A 15,433-nucleotide genomic window follows, 5' to 3' on the forward strand; every position below is an offset into this window, starting at 1 on the left:
TTACCAGTGGCAAAAGGTTGTACTCACACACACACACATATTTATATAGATCGTTTTTTATATGAATATTTTTATAAAAATGTGCAGATATTTTATTGAAAGTCGGATGTCTTTTCATTAGCTTCAAAGTCAGATGAACCAACAACTCCACCAGATTATCATTGTATTATTGCACTGGTCAATTATGATGTACCTCTGCGTCTGAATACCCAACCTCAAACTAACTTCCCCACAGTAGGTAACCATTACACAAAAAATAAAGACTAAAACATATATCTAAAACATAAAATACACTTTGTAACAGTGGTGCTAATGTTGTTTTAGTGTTAACATTGGCTATCCTGGTTGGTTTGAATTACAATTAGTCAAATTAACAACATATTTGTGTTGCTCCTGTGAAGTCAGGAAGGGTCTGGGGGTTGTCAGAGGTTTCTAGAAGGGTCAGCACAGGTGCTAACGTTATATGAGGAACAGCAGCCCCCCACAGACTCATATATCACACCAGAGGAGCGAAACTCGAAGAAGAAACTGTGAGAAGAGCGTGAGGGAGACTAGTTTAACAATGACGGAAACCAAGAGGTAAGTGAGTTATGGCTATATTATTGGAGCTTATGTCACTTGTTTGAGACAACATGTCTAAATGTACATTGTCCTCCATAAAAGTCTTAAGTGTAGAAGTCACGCGCGCATGAACAGTACCGCCTGTTGCTCGGTAATTAAACTCCTCGACATTTGAAGGACGCTAGCCACAGTCTGTTTCATACTTCAACTCCCTGCTAACATATTTGCCTTAGTTCGAGTTATCACCAGCTTCAGGCAGCTTTTTTGCAACAGTTAAACTCATTTGAATCCGTGCATGCAGTCACTCCTCTCCTCATGTTGTGGCAAATGTCTAAGATTAGAAAGCAATAGACGATCTTTGTTACTTTTACAATTGGTATTGGTATTAGCATGTGGTGCTTATAAATGAACTGTTATTACGAAAGAGTTACTTTTCAATACTTATGTTGTATTCAATACCTCTTTGGTTTGTCTTTCCAGAGCTGGTATGGAGACCAAGGGAAAAGCCATGACCTTCCAGTCTCAAAGGGAGATGTTTGAGAAGATGGAGGAGTCTTTTAAAATCTGTGCCTGTTGTGAGAAGAAGCCAAATCAACTTTCAAACCCACAGAGCATGAAGCGCTGTGCCAGGTAAGCACCAGTCAGACCTTTACAGCCAAAATATCCCTCCATCAAAGTGGGTCATTTTGTGATCTCTAATCTTGTGCTTTTCCCCCATCTTTGCACAGATGTCTATTTGTTTACTACTGCTGTAAAGACTGTCAAAAGAATGACTGGCCCACACACAAGAAATTCTGCTCACAGCTGTGTCTGGCTTCAATTGACCGAGTTGTGGAATTTCTTTTATTCAAAGGTAAAACATCAATGGAAGAGAGTCCACACACATTTTCATTTTTATTTTATTTGTTTATGGCAGTTATTTTTAAAACAAAAACATGGACACTTTACAAAACATGTACACTTATACTGTTTTAATTTGTATTTTTATAGCGCATGGTGGAAAGGAGCAGGGAGAAGAAAATCTTATTTTACCTGCCCCTTCTTAAAAAAAAAGTTTAATATTCTTTCAGTCACAGTTGCTTACAAATACTGAAACATAAAACCAGAACACAATCAAAAGTCAACTTCATACTGTCTAATTACGCTTTTTTATAAGCCAAGTCTTCTCCCGGGAAAGGAATAAAGGAAGGTGAAAGTAAGGATTGAAGCCACATCTCATGAACTCCTGTGTTTACTACTAAACATATTTCTTATTTTTTCCTATCAGGAGACCTTCCGTTCCCTACAGAGAAATGGTCAAAGCCCCAGTCAGAGATTAAAGGCTGGGACGACTGGCTTGCGATGCAGGGGGATCTCACGCCTCGCCTCGATCCCATCTTAAAAGGAGCAAACATGAAAGACTTGTGGACCAACGCCGGCAGGCCTCCGCCTGTCGATGATGTCCTGAAGGATTCTCTGTGGAGGGTCTGCAGTGAGCTGTTCTCCAGGCCGCTGACCATCGCCTGGGGCATGAGGCTATTCGGCATGAACCCTTTATCCAAACCTCTCACCATTCACCTGGTGGGAGCGGGCCAAAGCGAGACCATGGGAGCCAGACTGACGGACTACGACGAGCTGAACAACATGTTCCCCGGACACCAGGGCATAGAGATAGTCATGGTGGGACCAGAGGTGGTGGACGGGCCCATCGTGAGGCCTCCTCTCAGGTCGTTCGGTCCCAGGCAGAGGGTCTTCATCAGTGCCTACAAGGGCCTCTACCACCAGTTCTGGGAGGAGCTGGTGGAGAAAGAGGAAGCAGCCAAGCCAGACCTGGTGGTTGGGTTTCATCCTGGTAAAAAAACATGCTATCACACAAAAATATATAAAATACAAAAGCCACTTCATGTAGCTAATAACCATATGAGGAGGTTCTTGTTCATATTAAACTGTTTTACACTTTTTGTGTCAAGGATTTGATGCCAGTCAGGCGCTGGAACAAGGTTGGCTCCCGACTCTTCTGCTCCTCAGGGATTATGAGATTCCTTCACTTTTCACTGCTCTCAAGTGAGTGTTACATAGCAGCCACCACACATATACTGTAGAGGAATACCAAATTGCAGCCGATTAAAGTAACTTAGTAGATTTACTAAAGTACAGTGCTTCCGTTCAATTTAGTGTACCTTACTAATTACGATCACAGTTGAGATTTGACATAAACAATATTCATCAAAATCAGGGTCATAAAAGGAAGCATTGTTATACATTAAAATAAGTAGTCAAAACCAAGTCCAACAATATAACATTATAACCTTTTTTAGCATGTGTTTTCTACTTTTTAACTTAATCACCTCAATCGATCCCAATACTGCTGATTTATGACACCTAAATACAAAAAAAGTTGCATATTTAACTCCAGTTACAGATTTTACCATTAGATACCCTAACCATCTATAAATAAATGCAATACTGCTAAACACAAGTACATTGAGACTGTAATCTGATAGAAATAAATAACTTGGTGAACTGTATATTCTTTTTTATCATCTAAATTATGTTATATGTTACTAATTCTCTGTAATTAATTGTACATATTATTTTCTCTGGCACGTTATCAGAGTTCAATTCAGGCCCCCATTTAAATTCACAGAGAACAGTTTATAAATGGGCACATTGTAATGGATGCATATTATTTGCATTCCGGGGTTGTATGTTAAACAAGTGCATGAAAGTATACAAATATACTTAAAGGTGGGGTGGGTAATTTTGGAGAAACCAGCTCGAGTGGCTAGAATTTGAAAATACACAGCCGGAGAAAATCTGCCACTTCCTTACAGAGCCCCTCCTCCAACACACACGAACGTGCACATGACCAATGAGGGCACGAGATAAGTTTGTGCACAGATGGAAGGCTGACAGGCAGGTAGGCCATCCAGTTATTTTAGCCGGGCCGGCTGAAATGATTGGTCGTGCTTTTTACAGTATTACGGCTTCCACAGATGACATTTTTGTATGGATTTTTTGTCAAAGCACTTAAGATATTCATTGCTATCGGGATGTTAAGAGCATTCCATGGAATATAACAAAAAGTGTATCTCGAGCCGGTTTCTCAAACTTACCTACCCCACCTTTAATGCCTGGTTGATGCTCCATTATCCATGTAAATGTGTAAGTGTAACGGCTGCTGATGCTTCCTGTTCTCCCCCCCCCCTGCCCCTCTGCCATAGTGAGACAGAGATGACCTACTCCCTGCAGATCCTGCTGGAGTTGGAGATGCATTTGAAGGGAAGTGGAGCTTGCCCCTTCGCGTCGCTGAAACCAGAAGTGGTAGGCTCGTCTCCCAACAAACCTCCCGTCTTCTGCAACTCCCACTACTTCTGTTTCCAGGGTCTGCTGGAGACCGCCGAGTTCGAGGAGGCCTGAAGGTGCTCACCCACTGTCGTCAAAACTGGACCCCTGATGTCTTTTGGACTGTGAAGCATTGTTTCTATATGCCATTTTCCCCCCTTGTAATAAGATTTAAAAATAGTGTGTGAATACATTATTGTCCATACAGTAGTTGATTTCCATTTCATAGCTCTGAATGTTTGCCATGAAATTTGCATTCACTATCTCAGAGTCCTCGCATCCCTATTGTGAGATTTGAATATACTGTCCCTAGCTGATTTAAATATACTGGCCCTGAACTATTGTTAACTGTGAGGGAATTAAACATTGTGGCAACTGTCAAATGTCTACTTATATTAAGTTACAATAAAAATGTTTAAATGATTAAATATGGAGGAGACTGCATTGTCTACTCTGGTTAAACACCGCTTTGCTTCATTGTTTTATAGACATCATTTCAAATCCATGTTCATAAAGAAATCAACAAGAAAGGCTTTTTAAGCATGGCATCATTTATCCGTCAATTACCTAAAAAAGTATGCAAAACAATATTTCATAGAAAAAATGTATACACAAGCAGATCAGTGTTTTATTATTATTATTAAAACAGACATCCAAAAATGAGACTACCTTAAGGGCCGACAAAGCTTAGAAATCTTTCATAGGCTAGAAAATGATCGCGTACACACAATGTAATGCTATGGGAAGATGTTGTATTTATCATACATTATTTTTGTCGTTATAGGTCATATTGGGATAGGAATCTCACCACTATGTGCGCTTAAAGCCACAGATACCAAGCAGGGTGAAAACGAGGTCGATTGAAAACAAAATAAGATTGACGTAGGTAAAAAATGCAACCATGAACTGTATGGCCCAGATACAGTAGCTGGGGGGGCAGTCACTGGGCCGAGGGTTATTCCTGAACATAAAAATAGGCCACACAATAGCAGCAAAAATATAAAGCACAACTGAAATCACCAGGAATATAAACACAAATCTGTCCAGGTTAAAGGGCAAACACGTCTTCAGTTTCTTCAGCATGTTGGTGGCTATGATTAGAGGGAGGATGGGGAAAGGAATGATGTAGGCGATTACACATATGATCAGCGCCGGCTTGTCTCTGTAACCGGTCAGTGAGACAAAAATCATACAGCTCACAAACGCCTCCAAAACCTTGAAGAATCCAGGCAGAACGGCCAGGTAGCTCCCTTTCTTCTTGTCACAGATTTTGTCTTTCACCACTTCAAGTGTGTACGCAACGCCAACCAAGATTGCGAACAAACAGATTATTAGGCTATAAAAGCACGTCAGGCAGGCGTAGAAGTTGACAAATGTGATGGCGACAGAGACGGTCATGAGGGTGGAGGACATGGCCATGCCTGTGGTGAAGTCAGGCCAGTCCAGGCACAATATGAGTACGATGTCCAGCTTGAACATCTCAATAATGGTGATGATGAGGGTCATGATGGGGCAGAAGGCCCAGGTGAACATAGCATAGTTCCAGTATGAGTGGGTACTTTGTCCTCTGAAGGCAGACAGTAGAAAGGTGACAAGAGACAGAAGGATCTGAGCCATGTGAAGTCCGCCTCGACGGGATAACAGAGATGAAGGAGTAAACACAGCCTTGGACAGCGTTTCCTTAATACTATTTATTATTCCCATCTTTTCAAAGGTGTTGAAGAGCAGTTGGAATACCTTTCTTATGAATATCCTCGTGGACAGCTGCTAGAAACTGGTTGAGGTGTGGTTTCAGTTGAGTTACTGCCTTCCACCTCCACTTTCAAGGCTTTAACTGCTTTTCTGTTTTGCATATTTTTCATTTATTGTGTGAAGAGACAAACGTCCACTGAAGCAGATAACCTAGAATGAGAGTCCTGGTTTTGCCGACGTGGAACACAGGTTACAGCAAAAGCAGATCTCCTATAGCTCCTTGACAATTTTAGTGACCTATGTGTGCCAAATGCTTCCTGCTATCAAATGCCATTTTACAAATACATAAATATACTATCCGTCCTTCATTTTCAAAGTTTTCTAGACACAATCTATAAAAACTAAGCTACCCAAGATCACCCAAAGAATAATTTGCAATGTATACTATAATGTACTATATTTGATGCAGTGTTATAGTTTATTGATGCACAAACTTTTATGGCACATTGAGGATTACCGTTTTTATTGTTGCAGCTCTAGTAAATGGACCATAGTCCTAAAGATACAGTTAAAGCAGTCATTTATAGCTCCACTAGCTGTGTATCATGACTGGTTTGTATGATTGTTGCCTCAAGAGGTAAGCAAAGTGAATACATTCATGATATACCGTTTATAAAGTTATTAAATCAACACATAATTACACAAGTAGTGTAAAACGTATACTCCTATTGTTTTTTTTAACATATAATATGTGATTTGTTTGGGGCATCACAAAGCCTTAAGGAACACCAACAAAAAGCCCATTAGAAAAATGACGTTTCTGCACGGACATACTTATGTGTGACACTGCTATAAACTAACCGTTGAATATGTTCCCGTTTTCCTTTTTTTCTACACCAAATGTGATTTATACTCGTTTATTTATTTAAACATTATAATTGTTGGTAGACGAACTGTTGTCTTTCTCTTGACATTTAAAAAAGATATATATTTATTTTGAAAAAGTCGATGAAACCGCTCCGGCGCTGGTTTCCGGGGAAGGTAAACAGAAAGCACAAAGAGGAAGTTGTTGTCAAGCGTCTGTAGCATTAGCTCTGCCAGCATCAAACACACAGAAACATGTCTTTACTTTTCTCTTTTTAGAGCCGTAGACATTAAAAAACAACTCTGGAGGAAGCCGTCGCCTTGCTGGAGCTATACTTAGTTGTAATGATAATTTCATTTTCCTGGGCTATTTATTTTATATTTGTGTCGAAGCCATTGTTTGGGAAAAACTAGCTAGCGTTTGCAATGGGTCGATGACACAGACTGCACTGCACCACAAGAGTTTGAGTGAACACCAGCTTCTTGCACTGGGGAGAAAGTGAAGAGGGAACATGGATTTCTCTAAGTTCCTGGATGATGAATTTGATGTGAAAGACTGGGTGAACGGAGCCTTCAAGGTGGTGCAGAAGGACGCTCCGGGGAAGGCGGACACACACGCAGCCACTCTGGTGATGAAACTGCAGCTCTTCATCCAGGAAGTCAACAATGCCATTGAGGGTAAGAGCTTAAAGTAAAGTGTTATGACATTTTGCTTTAACGCCACGTTCACAGTTTGTAGGATGTCTTGTTTTAGATGCACCAAGTGGGAGGTTAATCACTCCGTTTCCGGTTTCTGGTGTAGAGCTAGTCTAATCTTATGCTGCCTGTCTTAATAAAACAGATTTACGCCCATTACTAGATACAAGATGCAAAGGTTTTATTGACAGCCGGCCAAGCTACAGGGTAGAAATGGCAATGAAAATCTTATGAACCGAGCTCCTCCAACTATGCAACATATATAATAAAATTTCAAAATACAAATAAAAAATAGTGCAAGAAGTCTATAAATCTACTGAATTGCATTACTCCTTAGTTATTGAATGCATTGAAAGTTGATCCCTATTTGTGTCACTCAGGGTAGACTTTAAAAATGATAAACAACATCAATTATGGTGCATTACATCACAAAACGCTTCCAACATGACTGTAAAGATGAAAAAACACTTCTTGAAAACAGTTGTATAATTACTTATTTGTAATGCTATTCTATGTCGGTATTGCATTTTCTGCTCGGATTCATTTATTGGGACTTTGCTCCATGCAATCTACATGATAGGCCAGAGTCACTGAAATAGTGAGTTGTTTTCCTTCCTTAACAATCATTTGATGTTGTTGTAGAAACCCAATTCCCAGTTTTAGTTTTCTTGTTATGTATTTACTAACTGATCCTCTGCTGTTTGTCTGTGTGCAGAGAGCAGTAACCAGGCGCTCCAGAACATGCCCAGAGTGCTGCGGGACGTGGAGGCTCTGAAACAGGAGGCCTCTTTCCTCAAGGAGCAAATGGTTCTGGTCAAGGAGGACATCAGGAAGTTTGAGCAAGACACTGTGCAGTCTATGCAGGTGTGTGTGTGTGTTTACATCACTATGTCATTACTACATATGCATGTAAAATAATAATAATACAAATCTTTACCTGGTGTCATATTATTGAAAAAAAACTGCTGCTCAAAGCTTGACAGTTGCAGTATGTTGAGGGTGCATGAGGATATTTCTTAGATATGGCTTTCACATTGTGTGATTCCTACTCCTCAGGTCCTGGTGGAGATCGATCAAGTGAAGGGCCGCATGCAGCTGGCAGCTGAAGCTCTGCAGGAGGCCGACAAATGGAGCACACTGAGTGCAGACATCGAGGAGACCTTCAAAACACAGGTACACATGAAAGACATCGCCACAGGACTTCTCGTTATATTTGTGTCTGGCTTGCTGCTCTGTGATCATGAGACATTGCTGCTCATCCAGACTGACAACCATATAATTGTCCATTAAATTACAGTTTTGGAATGGGATATTATTTTTACAATAAACGTCTGTTAAACATTGATTTAAATTAGAATCTTTGCAATTTAGGTTTTAACATAAAAGGAAATGTCCTTAAAGCAAAACTAGAAACATAAATATAGAATAGAAGCAAATAAGAATATAAATGTGAAAAAAATACTAAAAAAGTATAAATGAAAGACTTGTTGCTTTTTAGAAGTGGTTTTGTTTTTGAAGAATAGTTATAATTCATTGTAGTGGACAGGAAGCCCATGCATTTGTAAATTGACCTCTAACATAATCAAGCAATTTTCCAGGCACTTAATTTGAACTGATTTGATTTCGGTCAAGAGGAATTAAAGATAATTTGACTGACGGTTTAATTTGTGTCTTTTATAATAGAATATTAAGGTATTGTTTTGTGTACGTTCACTCAGTTATGTTCTCTTCCTTTTCCAGGACATGGCAGTCATTTCCTCCAAGCTGACCAGCATGCAGAACAGTCTGGCCATGTTGGTGGACACTCCAGACTACTCTGAGAAGTGTGTCCACCTGGAGGCTCTGAAGAACAGACTGGAAGCTCTGGCCAGCCCTCAGATAGTAGCAACCTTTAACTCCATGTCTCTAGGTAAGACCCAGTCAAACCAGTATTTCTAAGATTTATTCCATCGTTCAGTTTTTGTCCCCTGTAGTTCATTTAAGTTTAATTCTATGTGTTTTTTTTCTGCAGACCAAGCCAAGCTGTTTGTTAAAGTCTTCACAGAGATAGATAGGATGCCACAGCTCCTTGCCTACTACTACAAGTGTCACAAGGTCAGTGTTACAGGCCTCTCCATAACCTTAAGAATGATCTTGAGAAAAATCATATTCTCTGATGTGTTTACATGTTTGTTGTGGCTTCTCCAGGGTCAGCTGGTGAGCATGTGGCAGGATCTCTCTCAGAGCGAGCTCAGTCTGAATCAGCAGCTGTCTGAATTCTACGACACCTTGCTCTCCTCGTGGCACTCTCAACTACAGTGGAGCAGCCAGGTCAGTCACCCTGCAGTACCAGAAGCATTGGTTAACTTCCTACAGTGTTAACATAGTATAGTGTCAGAAATAATCAAGGGAAAAGGACAAAATTGCTCACATATTTTAGATATTTCCCCTAAAACACAGTAAAGTAAACTACAAAAACATGTATTGTTGTGTAGGAAAATCTATTCAAATTTCACTGCAAAAATCATCCGAAAATGCCTTGTGAAAAAACATTTGGTTTTCTACCCTGACTCACTATTTGACAGGGCTGGATAGTGATTGGTAACAATAAGTGCAACACCAAATTAAATATTTATATAGCGTGATAACGGCAATTGTTGCAGTCTAAATTTTTTCTTTTTTTTCCTGAACTTTTAAAAGAACATCCATAACATTCATCTGTTTGCAACTTACACATTATTTATCTAATATATCATATTCCAATTACTTGTATATAGACTCTTCTTGCACTATTTCTATTTCTATTCTATTTTATTTGTATTTACTTGCACTATTTTATCTGTTTTATTGTGTTGCACTGTTGGAAGAGCCTGTGACCTAAGATTTCCATTGACATAACTACACTGTATCTTCTACAAATGACAACAAAAGCCTTGAACCTTGAACCTCTATAAACACTGTCCCTCAGAATGCTCTTTTAATTCTGTTCACGTTATACTGCAACTCCTCAGGTTTTTAAGAACCCGTACGAGGTGGTGACGGTGCTGCTGATCCAGACTCTGGGGGCCATGGTGCCCTCCATCCCCGTGTGCCTGAGCTCGGCTCTGGAGCGGTCAGCCCAGGAGCAGCGCCTCGACACGCTGCTGGAGCTCCATCACACCACCTCCACCTTCGGACACAGCCTGGAGGCCGCCATGCTGCCACACCTGGGTCTGTACATTATAACAGACATGACTGTAGATAGTTCAGATGTAGAGGGAGTTGTGTCCTTATGTTCTGTGTTTCCTCCCCCAGGTGAGAATAATCTGCTGAAGGTGACTGAGCTGGTGTGCTCGCTGTATGACCCCTACAAGCCTTATCAGCTACAGTACGGAGACCTGGAGGAAGCCCACCTGCTCATCCAGATCAGTGCTGTACCTCTGGTTAGACACCACACACACTTCAAATAATACATTAAATAAAACCTTTTTCCAACTGTTTTTTATCTGATTTACTTCATATTTCAATGTATTTCTCTGTTTGGGCCACTTCTCGTTTCACTCTCCATGTTCTCTCCTCTCTTTAGGAGCATGGGGAGGTTATTGATTGTGTGGAAGAGTTGAGCCACTCTGTAGGGAAGTTGTTTGGCCTGGCCGGCGCTGCTGTGGACCGCTGCGTCAAACTGACAGACGGACTGGCTGTGTGCGGCCTCCTCAAAGCCCTCAAAGCTCTCTTCACCAAGTAAATATCTCACACTTATAACCCATCTACTAAAAATAATTTGCCTTATCAGTTGTAGATGTGGAGCTTATTTTAGTTGATTTTTCTAACATTGTGCTTGATCTAGGTATATGTCGGACTTCTCCACAACCCTGCAGTCGATCAGGAAGAAGTGTAAACTGGAGGAAACGCAGAGTTCTTCTGTTTTCCAGGAGGACTGGACAGCTTTTCAGAACTCTGTCAGGTAATTTCCTCTTATACATTTGAGACGATTAGGAAACAGATTTTTGTATTACTAATGGCGCTTTTCCACTGCAGCACGTAGCACAGTTTAAGCGTGTTTGGCCGGCTTTTTTTTGCTTTTCCACTAGGGGTAGTTCCGGCTCAGGGCTACTTTTTCACCTTTTTTCTGGCCCTCCAAAATCGAGGTTCTTACCGGGCCAACAACCGGGCTGAATATGCTAAACTAGTGACGTCAACACTCTCGACTGCTGAATGGTCAGAGAGAATCGCTGGCAAGGGGGCTACAACTACAACAAAATGAACATATTTTACCGTGATTTAATTGTAATACACGTTTCAAAAATGATGCCGAAGTAACAACATACTGATACCGGTTAGTAAAAACCATGAATTAATGCTTTGACAAGTCTGCAGACAGACGGCAGGCGAAAAACCTTTTCAAATGCGTGTTTTCTGAATGGAGATCGGATCGATCAGGTCAGCTAACGTTGTATATGCTCCGTCCACACTCACAACAACGGCCTACAGACATAAATGAACCAGCGACTGTATTCACCATGACACAGACAGTCTGTGGTTTGTACTTGTTTAACTTTTGTCTAGTTTCTGAACAGATATGAGGAGCTTTGAGCTCTGAGGGCTAACAGCTAACGGCTGATGTTTGGTTTTGTGGTTCGCATTGAAGATGACGTCACGGCAGTTTTACACAGCGTCGCTCCGCCCGCCGAACAGCCGATCACCCCGCCTACACTGCGTTACTATAGTTACTACCCCAGTACTAAACTGTAATGGAAACGCAGCATAAATTGAGCCTGGCCTACCAAGGCCTAACCATACTGTACTAAGCCGTGCTAGGTCCTGCAGTGGAAAAGTGCTATAAGTTAACTTGAAAGACCCCTCACATCGATGGAAAGACCTTGAGGGTGGTTATTAACATCCATAATAATTGTATGTCTGAGACACTCTGCTGAAGAGAGGAACAGTCTTGCCTTCCTTGCTTAACATGCTGCCTCCAGTTGGCAGAACATGTATTAATGGATGAACGGTATATGTTGTGTTTTGCAGGATTATTGCCACTTGTGGAGAACTGCTAAGACAATGTGGAGCCTTTGAGCAGCAGCTGTCAAACAGGTAAGAGTGCTTAAATGTCATAATGTTGTGGTTGTTTCACCCTAGAGCATTCCTCTCTGGGTGTGAGTCATGTAAGGCACAATGTCAGATTTTTCGAATTACATTAATGATCTTAATACAATCAATGCTTCCCACAGGATCCTGGGCTCGGCAGGTAAATATTTGTCGGACTCGTACAGCCCACGCAGCCTGGCAGGCCTCCAGGAGGCCAGCTCCACAGACAGGAGGAGCACCACCAAGAACCCCTGGCAGGAGTACAACTACCTTCAGAGGGGAAACATGGCCGAATACAACAGCCTGATGGAAGTTCTCTTCTCCCTAAAGGTATGGAGCGTGTATTGTGGTGCATGGTTAATGTTGACGATTTCCTATGAAGAGACCTGACTAAATGAACTGTTGCATCTTATCTGGTGATTTATAGAGGACTCTGCAGCTTTTGTTCACATATTCTTCCCCTTGTGTTGCAGGAGAAGGGCACAGGTAACTCCAGCCTGTTAGTCGAGCCCAGAGCAGCTCTGATCAGACTCAACCAGCAGGCCAACCAGCTGGCCTTCGACTCCGTCTTCCTGCAAATCAAACACCAGCTCTGCCTCGTCTCCAAGATGGAGGTGATTAAGTGTCAAGTTACTACATGATTAGATTTGAAATACTGATTTGAGTGCATTGCAGAGAGCTTTAGGACTGTGTGCGTTTGAGTGTTGGGGCGTGCTATGTCTATTTTAATCCAACCTCACACTGTTTGATTCTTCCCCCGGTGTTTGTGTTCAGAGACAAGAGGAATCTGGGTTTGGAGAGAGCTACACAGAGGACCTGCCGACTTTCAGCCTGTCCCCGCAGGAGTACATTACAAATGTTAGTCCAGCTTGGTTTAACATAAAACATGACATTGAATTAAATGTGCAGTGCTGATCAATAAATATAAAGCAGGACATGCCTTGTAACATGTAATATAACTGATTTCAAATGATGATGTTGTATCAAACTATATGTCTGTCTGTCTTTCCCTCCAGATTGGTCAGTACCTGATGTCTCTGCCTCTCCACTTGGAGCCATTTGTGACTCAGGAGGACCCGGCACTAGAGATGGCGTTGCATGCTGGGAAGCTGCCTTTCCCTCCAGAGCAAGGTGTCTGTATAACAACCCTCATCCTCTTTTCAATCTAACACTCCACATGATATTTATTTTTCTCCCTGCTCCCTTTCCTCCAATTACGTCAGCCTTCTTTCTTTCCGGTATTTACCTTCAGCTTGAAACGGCTTTCTGTTGTCCTCAATATTGAAAGTGAGTAAGAGTCACTTAACACAATGAATTAATGGTCAAATTATAAAATATATATAGATTTTTTTTTTTTTAAAGAGAGCAAACTGAGCAATGTAACTTTGACTCCTCAGTGGCAAGTCCAGTTTTTTCCTTTTCCTTAAAAAGTTAAAGTCAATCCTCTTTGAGTACAAGATGATGTCAAAAACAAACAAAAAAGTACTAAATAACACACCAATCGGCCATGGAAATGTTTTTACCTTTTCTATTTCACATAATGTTGACATTTATCCTGTATCTTCAGTATCTATATCTCCCTGCCAACCTAATTCAAACTCCCTATCTGCCTAAAATAGTATCTACCTCATACCACTTCTGTTTACACTCTGTACACCTTTTAAAGCCTCACCTGTTTTCTGTCTCAGGCGACGATCTTCCCGAGCTGGACAACACTGCAGATTACTGGCTGGGCTCCATCGCCCGGGCAACCATGCAGACCTACTGTGACTCCATCCTGCTCATCCCCCAGCTGGGCCCCCATTCCACTAAACAGCTGGCCACAGATATCGGTACACTAACCAGAACGAGGGACAGACGCATATAGTTAGCAAGTCTTGTTACGGAAAAGAGTTAGCATTTTAGCACATCTGTTTCTCTTGTCTCGTGCAGAAATAAGGTCTGTGGTTCAAACAGGTGTAAGATATTTGATTGTTTTAAGACATAAAATACGCCAGTACATACACATACTTATAAATATCTGACATATACTTATAAATATCAGAAGCTATGTGGTTTAAACAGGTGATATATGTGACTACTAAACTTCATCACACTGAACACATGTCCACCTTTAGCTATGTTGGGTTGATGTGAGTTATGCTACCTGGGTGTACTGTTTTTATAGCCTTACTTTTAACTTGAGTTGATTGATTTTCACCCAAAAAAAAGTGGTTTTAATTTGTGGAGATTATCCTGCTGATCATTAAAGTGTGTTTAAGTGTATTTTCTGCCAAAATCCAATGAAAAATCCCATTGGCTTTTTATTTGTGAGAGCCAGTGCAATGCTAACTTCTGGTCCGGTCTATACAAATACATAATTCCTGCACCACTCTAAGGGTCACAGGATTTAAAAAAAAATGTATTGATGACTGGTGTCCACTCCACAGACTATCTGAGCAACGTGATGGACGCTCTGGGCCTGCAGCCGTCCCGCGGCCTGCAGCACATCGTCACCTTGCTGAGGGCCAAACCAGAAGACTTCAGACAAACTGCCAAACTGCTGCCCCGCCGGCTGGCCTCCACCATCGCCGCTGTCCGGCACATCGACTACTAACAGCAGGAAGAGAATAAAGGACCGTAGGTAAAAGAGAGCAGCACTCGGGACGTTGGATAAATGAAGAATAATGTGATATCAATGGTTGGTTTACTTGTTACAGTCCCTTTTAATCTCAAATGTAGAGCATTTTAAGATAAGATAAATAGGAATTGCATTTATGAGAATGTTTAAAGATTGAAATTAGGGTGGTTCAGACTTTTTTATACTGATTTTTTTTTTGTGACTTTGAATGTCCAACGGTGATACTGCCTTCAAGTCAAGTCTCTTGACTCAACGTATTTCATTTCTGCATTATTTTAAGTTGCATCTAACGAGCTAACATTATATACATCAGGGGATGTTTGACAGCATTTTAAATCTATATGACTGATATATTTGTTGTTGATCATTTGTAAGAAAATATATTGATCTATTATATTAAATTAAGGTAATATCTCTGATATGAGCTGTATTGTTTTCTGTAAACTCGGCAGTTTACTTCCAAAGTTAAGGTGAAGGTGAGCTTTTTTTTCCATGCAGTATCATAATAATTTGTACATAAAACATTGACACTAAATAGAGCCTATTGTGTTACTTTTTCAATCAGTTTTCTTCCGCTAGATGAAATAGGGACTGGGGTGGATTTGTAATGTAATAAATCCAGTTTATAAT

The 15,433-nt window shown here is 40.9% G+C and overlaps 3 protein-coding genes across 3 annotated transcripts; 2 read left to right on the plus strand and 1 right to left on the minus strand.

The window, feature by feature from the left end:
- Positions 1 to 530: 530 nt before the first annotated feature.
- On the plus strand, positions 531 to 4,347 carry LOC117473430 (putative protein MSS51 homolog, mitochondrial). Its single transcript, XM_034119008.1, has 6 exons — positions 531 to 579; positions 1,042 to 1,191; positions 1,290 to 1,414; positions 1,829 to 2,392; positions 2,511 to 2,604; positions 3,765 to 4,347. Exons 1-6 carry the CDS (start codon positions 563 to 565, stop codon positions 3,958 to 3,960), a joined length of 1,146 nt encoding a protein of 381 aa, XP_033974899.1. The 5' UTR covers positions 531 to 562; the 3' UTR covers positions 3,961 to 4,347.
- Positions 4,348 to 4,506: 159 nt separating this feature from the next.
- On the minus strand, positions 4,507 to 5,596 carry LOC117474019 (myeloid-associated differentiation marker-like protein 2). The gene has a single exon (XM_034120011.1). It carries the CDS (start codon positions 5,587 to 5,589, stop codon positions 4,696 to 4,698), a length of 894 nt encoding a protein of 297 aa, XP_033975902.1. The 5' UTR covers positions 5,590 to 5,596; the 3' UTR covers positions 4,507 to 4,695.
- A 1,042-nt stretch (positions 5,597 to 6,638) lies between these two features.
- On the plus strand, positions 6,639 to 15,433 carry cog7 (component of oligomeric golgi complex 7). Its single transcript, XM_034119846.1, has 17 exons — positions 6,639 to 7,119; positions 7,853 to 8,001; positions 8,194 to 8,310; positions 8,878 to 9,046; positions 9,149 to 9,231; positions 9,325 to 9,447; positions 10,128 to 10,326; positions 10,411 to 10,538; positions 10,682 to 10,836; positions 10,943 to 11,059; positions 12,124 to 12,189; positions 12,327 to 12,513; positions 12,657 to 12,797; positions 12,958 to 13,041; positions 13,200 to 13,314; positions 13,872 to 14,015; positions 14,613 to 15,433. Exons 1-17 carry the CDS (start codon positions 6,954 to 6,956, stop codon positions 14,777 to 14,779), a joined length of 2,310 nt encoding a protein of 769 aa, XP_033975737.1. The 5' UTR covers positions 6,639 to 6,953; the 3' UTR covers positions 14,780 to 15,433.

This window comes from Trematomus bernacchii, unplaced genomic scaffold (assembly GCF_902827165.1).
Source record: "Trematomus bernacchii unplaced genomic scaffold, fTreBer1.1, whole genome shotgun sequence".
NCBI classification, from domain to species: Eukaryota; Metazoa; Chordata; class Actinopteri; order Perciformes; family Nototheniidae; genus Trematomus; species Trematomus bernacchii.

Excerpts from the sequence above, each read along its gene's own strand:
- LOC117473430 (XM_034119008.1), top strand. Across the intron at positions 1,415-1,828 it reads GGAATTTCTTTTATTCAAAG|GAGACCTTCCGTTCCCTACA; the intron begins GTAAAACATCAA and ends TTTTCCTATCAG. Across the intron at positions 2,393-2,510 it reads GGTGGTTGGGTTTCATCCTG|GATTTGATGCCAGTCAGGCG; the intron begins GTAAAAAAACAT and ends TTTTGTGTCAAG.
- LOC117474019 (XM_034120011.1), bottom strand. The coding sequence starts at position 5,589 with ATGGGAATAATAAATAGTATTAAGGAAACGCTGTCCAAGGCTGTGTTT.
- cog7 (XM_034119846.1), top strand. The coding sequence starts at position 6,954 with ATGGATTTCTCTAAGTTCCTGGATGATGAATTTGATGTGAAAGACTGG. Across the intron at positions 8,002-8,193 it reads ACACTGTGCAGTCTATGCAG|GTCCTGGTGGAGATCGATCA; the intron begins GTGTGTGTGTGT and ends CCTACTCCTCAG. Across the intron at positions 13,315-13,871 it reads GCCTTTCCCTCCAGAGCAAG|GCGACGATCTTCCCGAGCTG; the intron begins GTGTCTGTATAA and ends TTTCTGTCTCAG.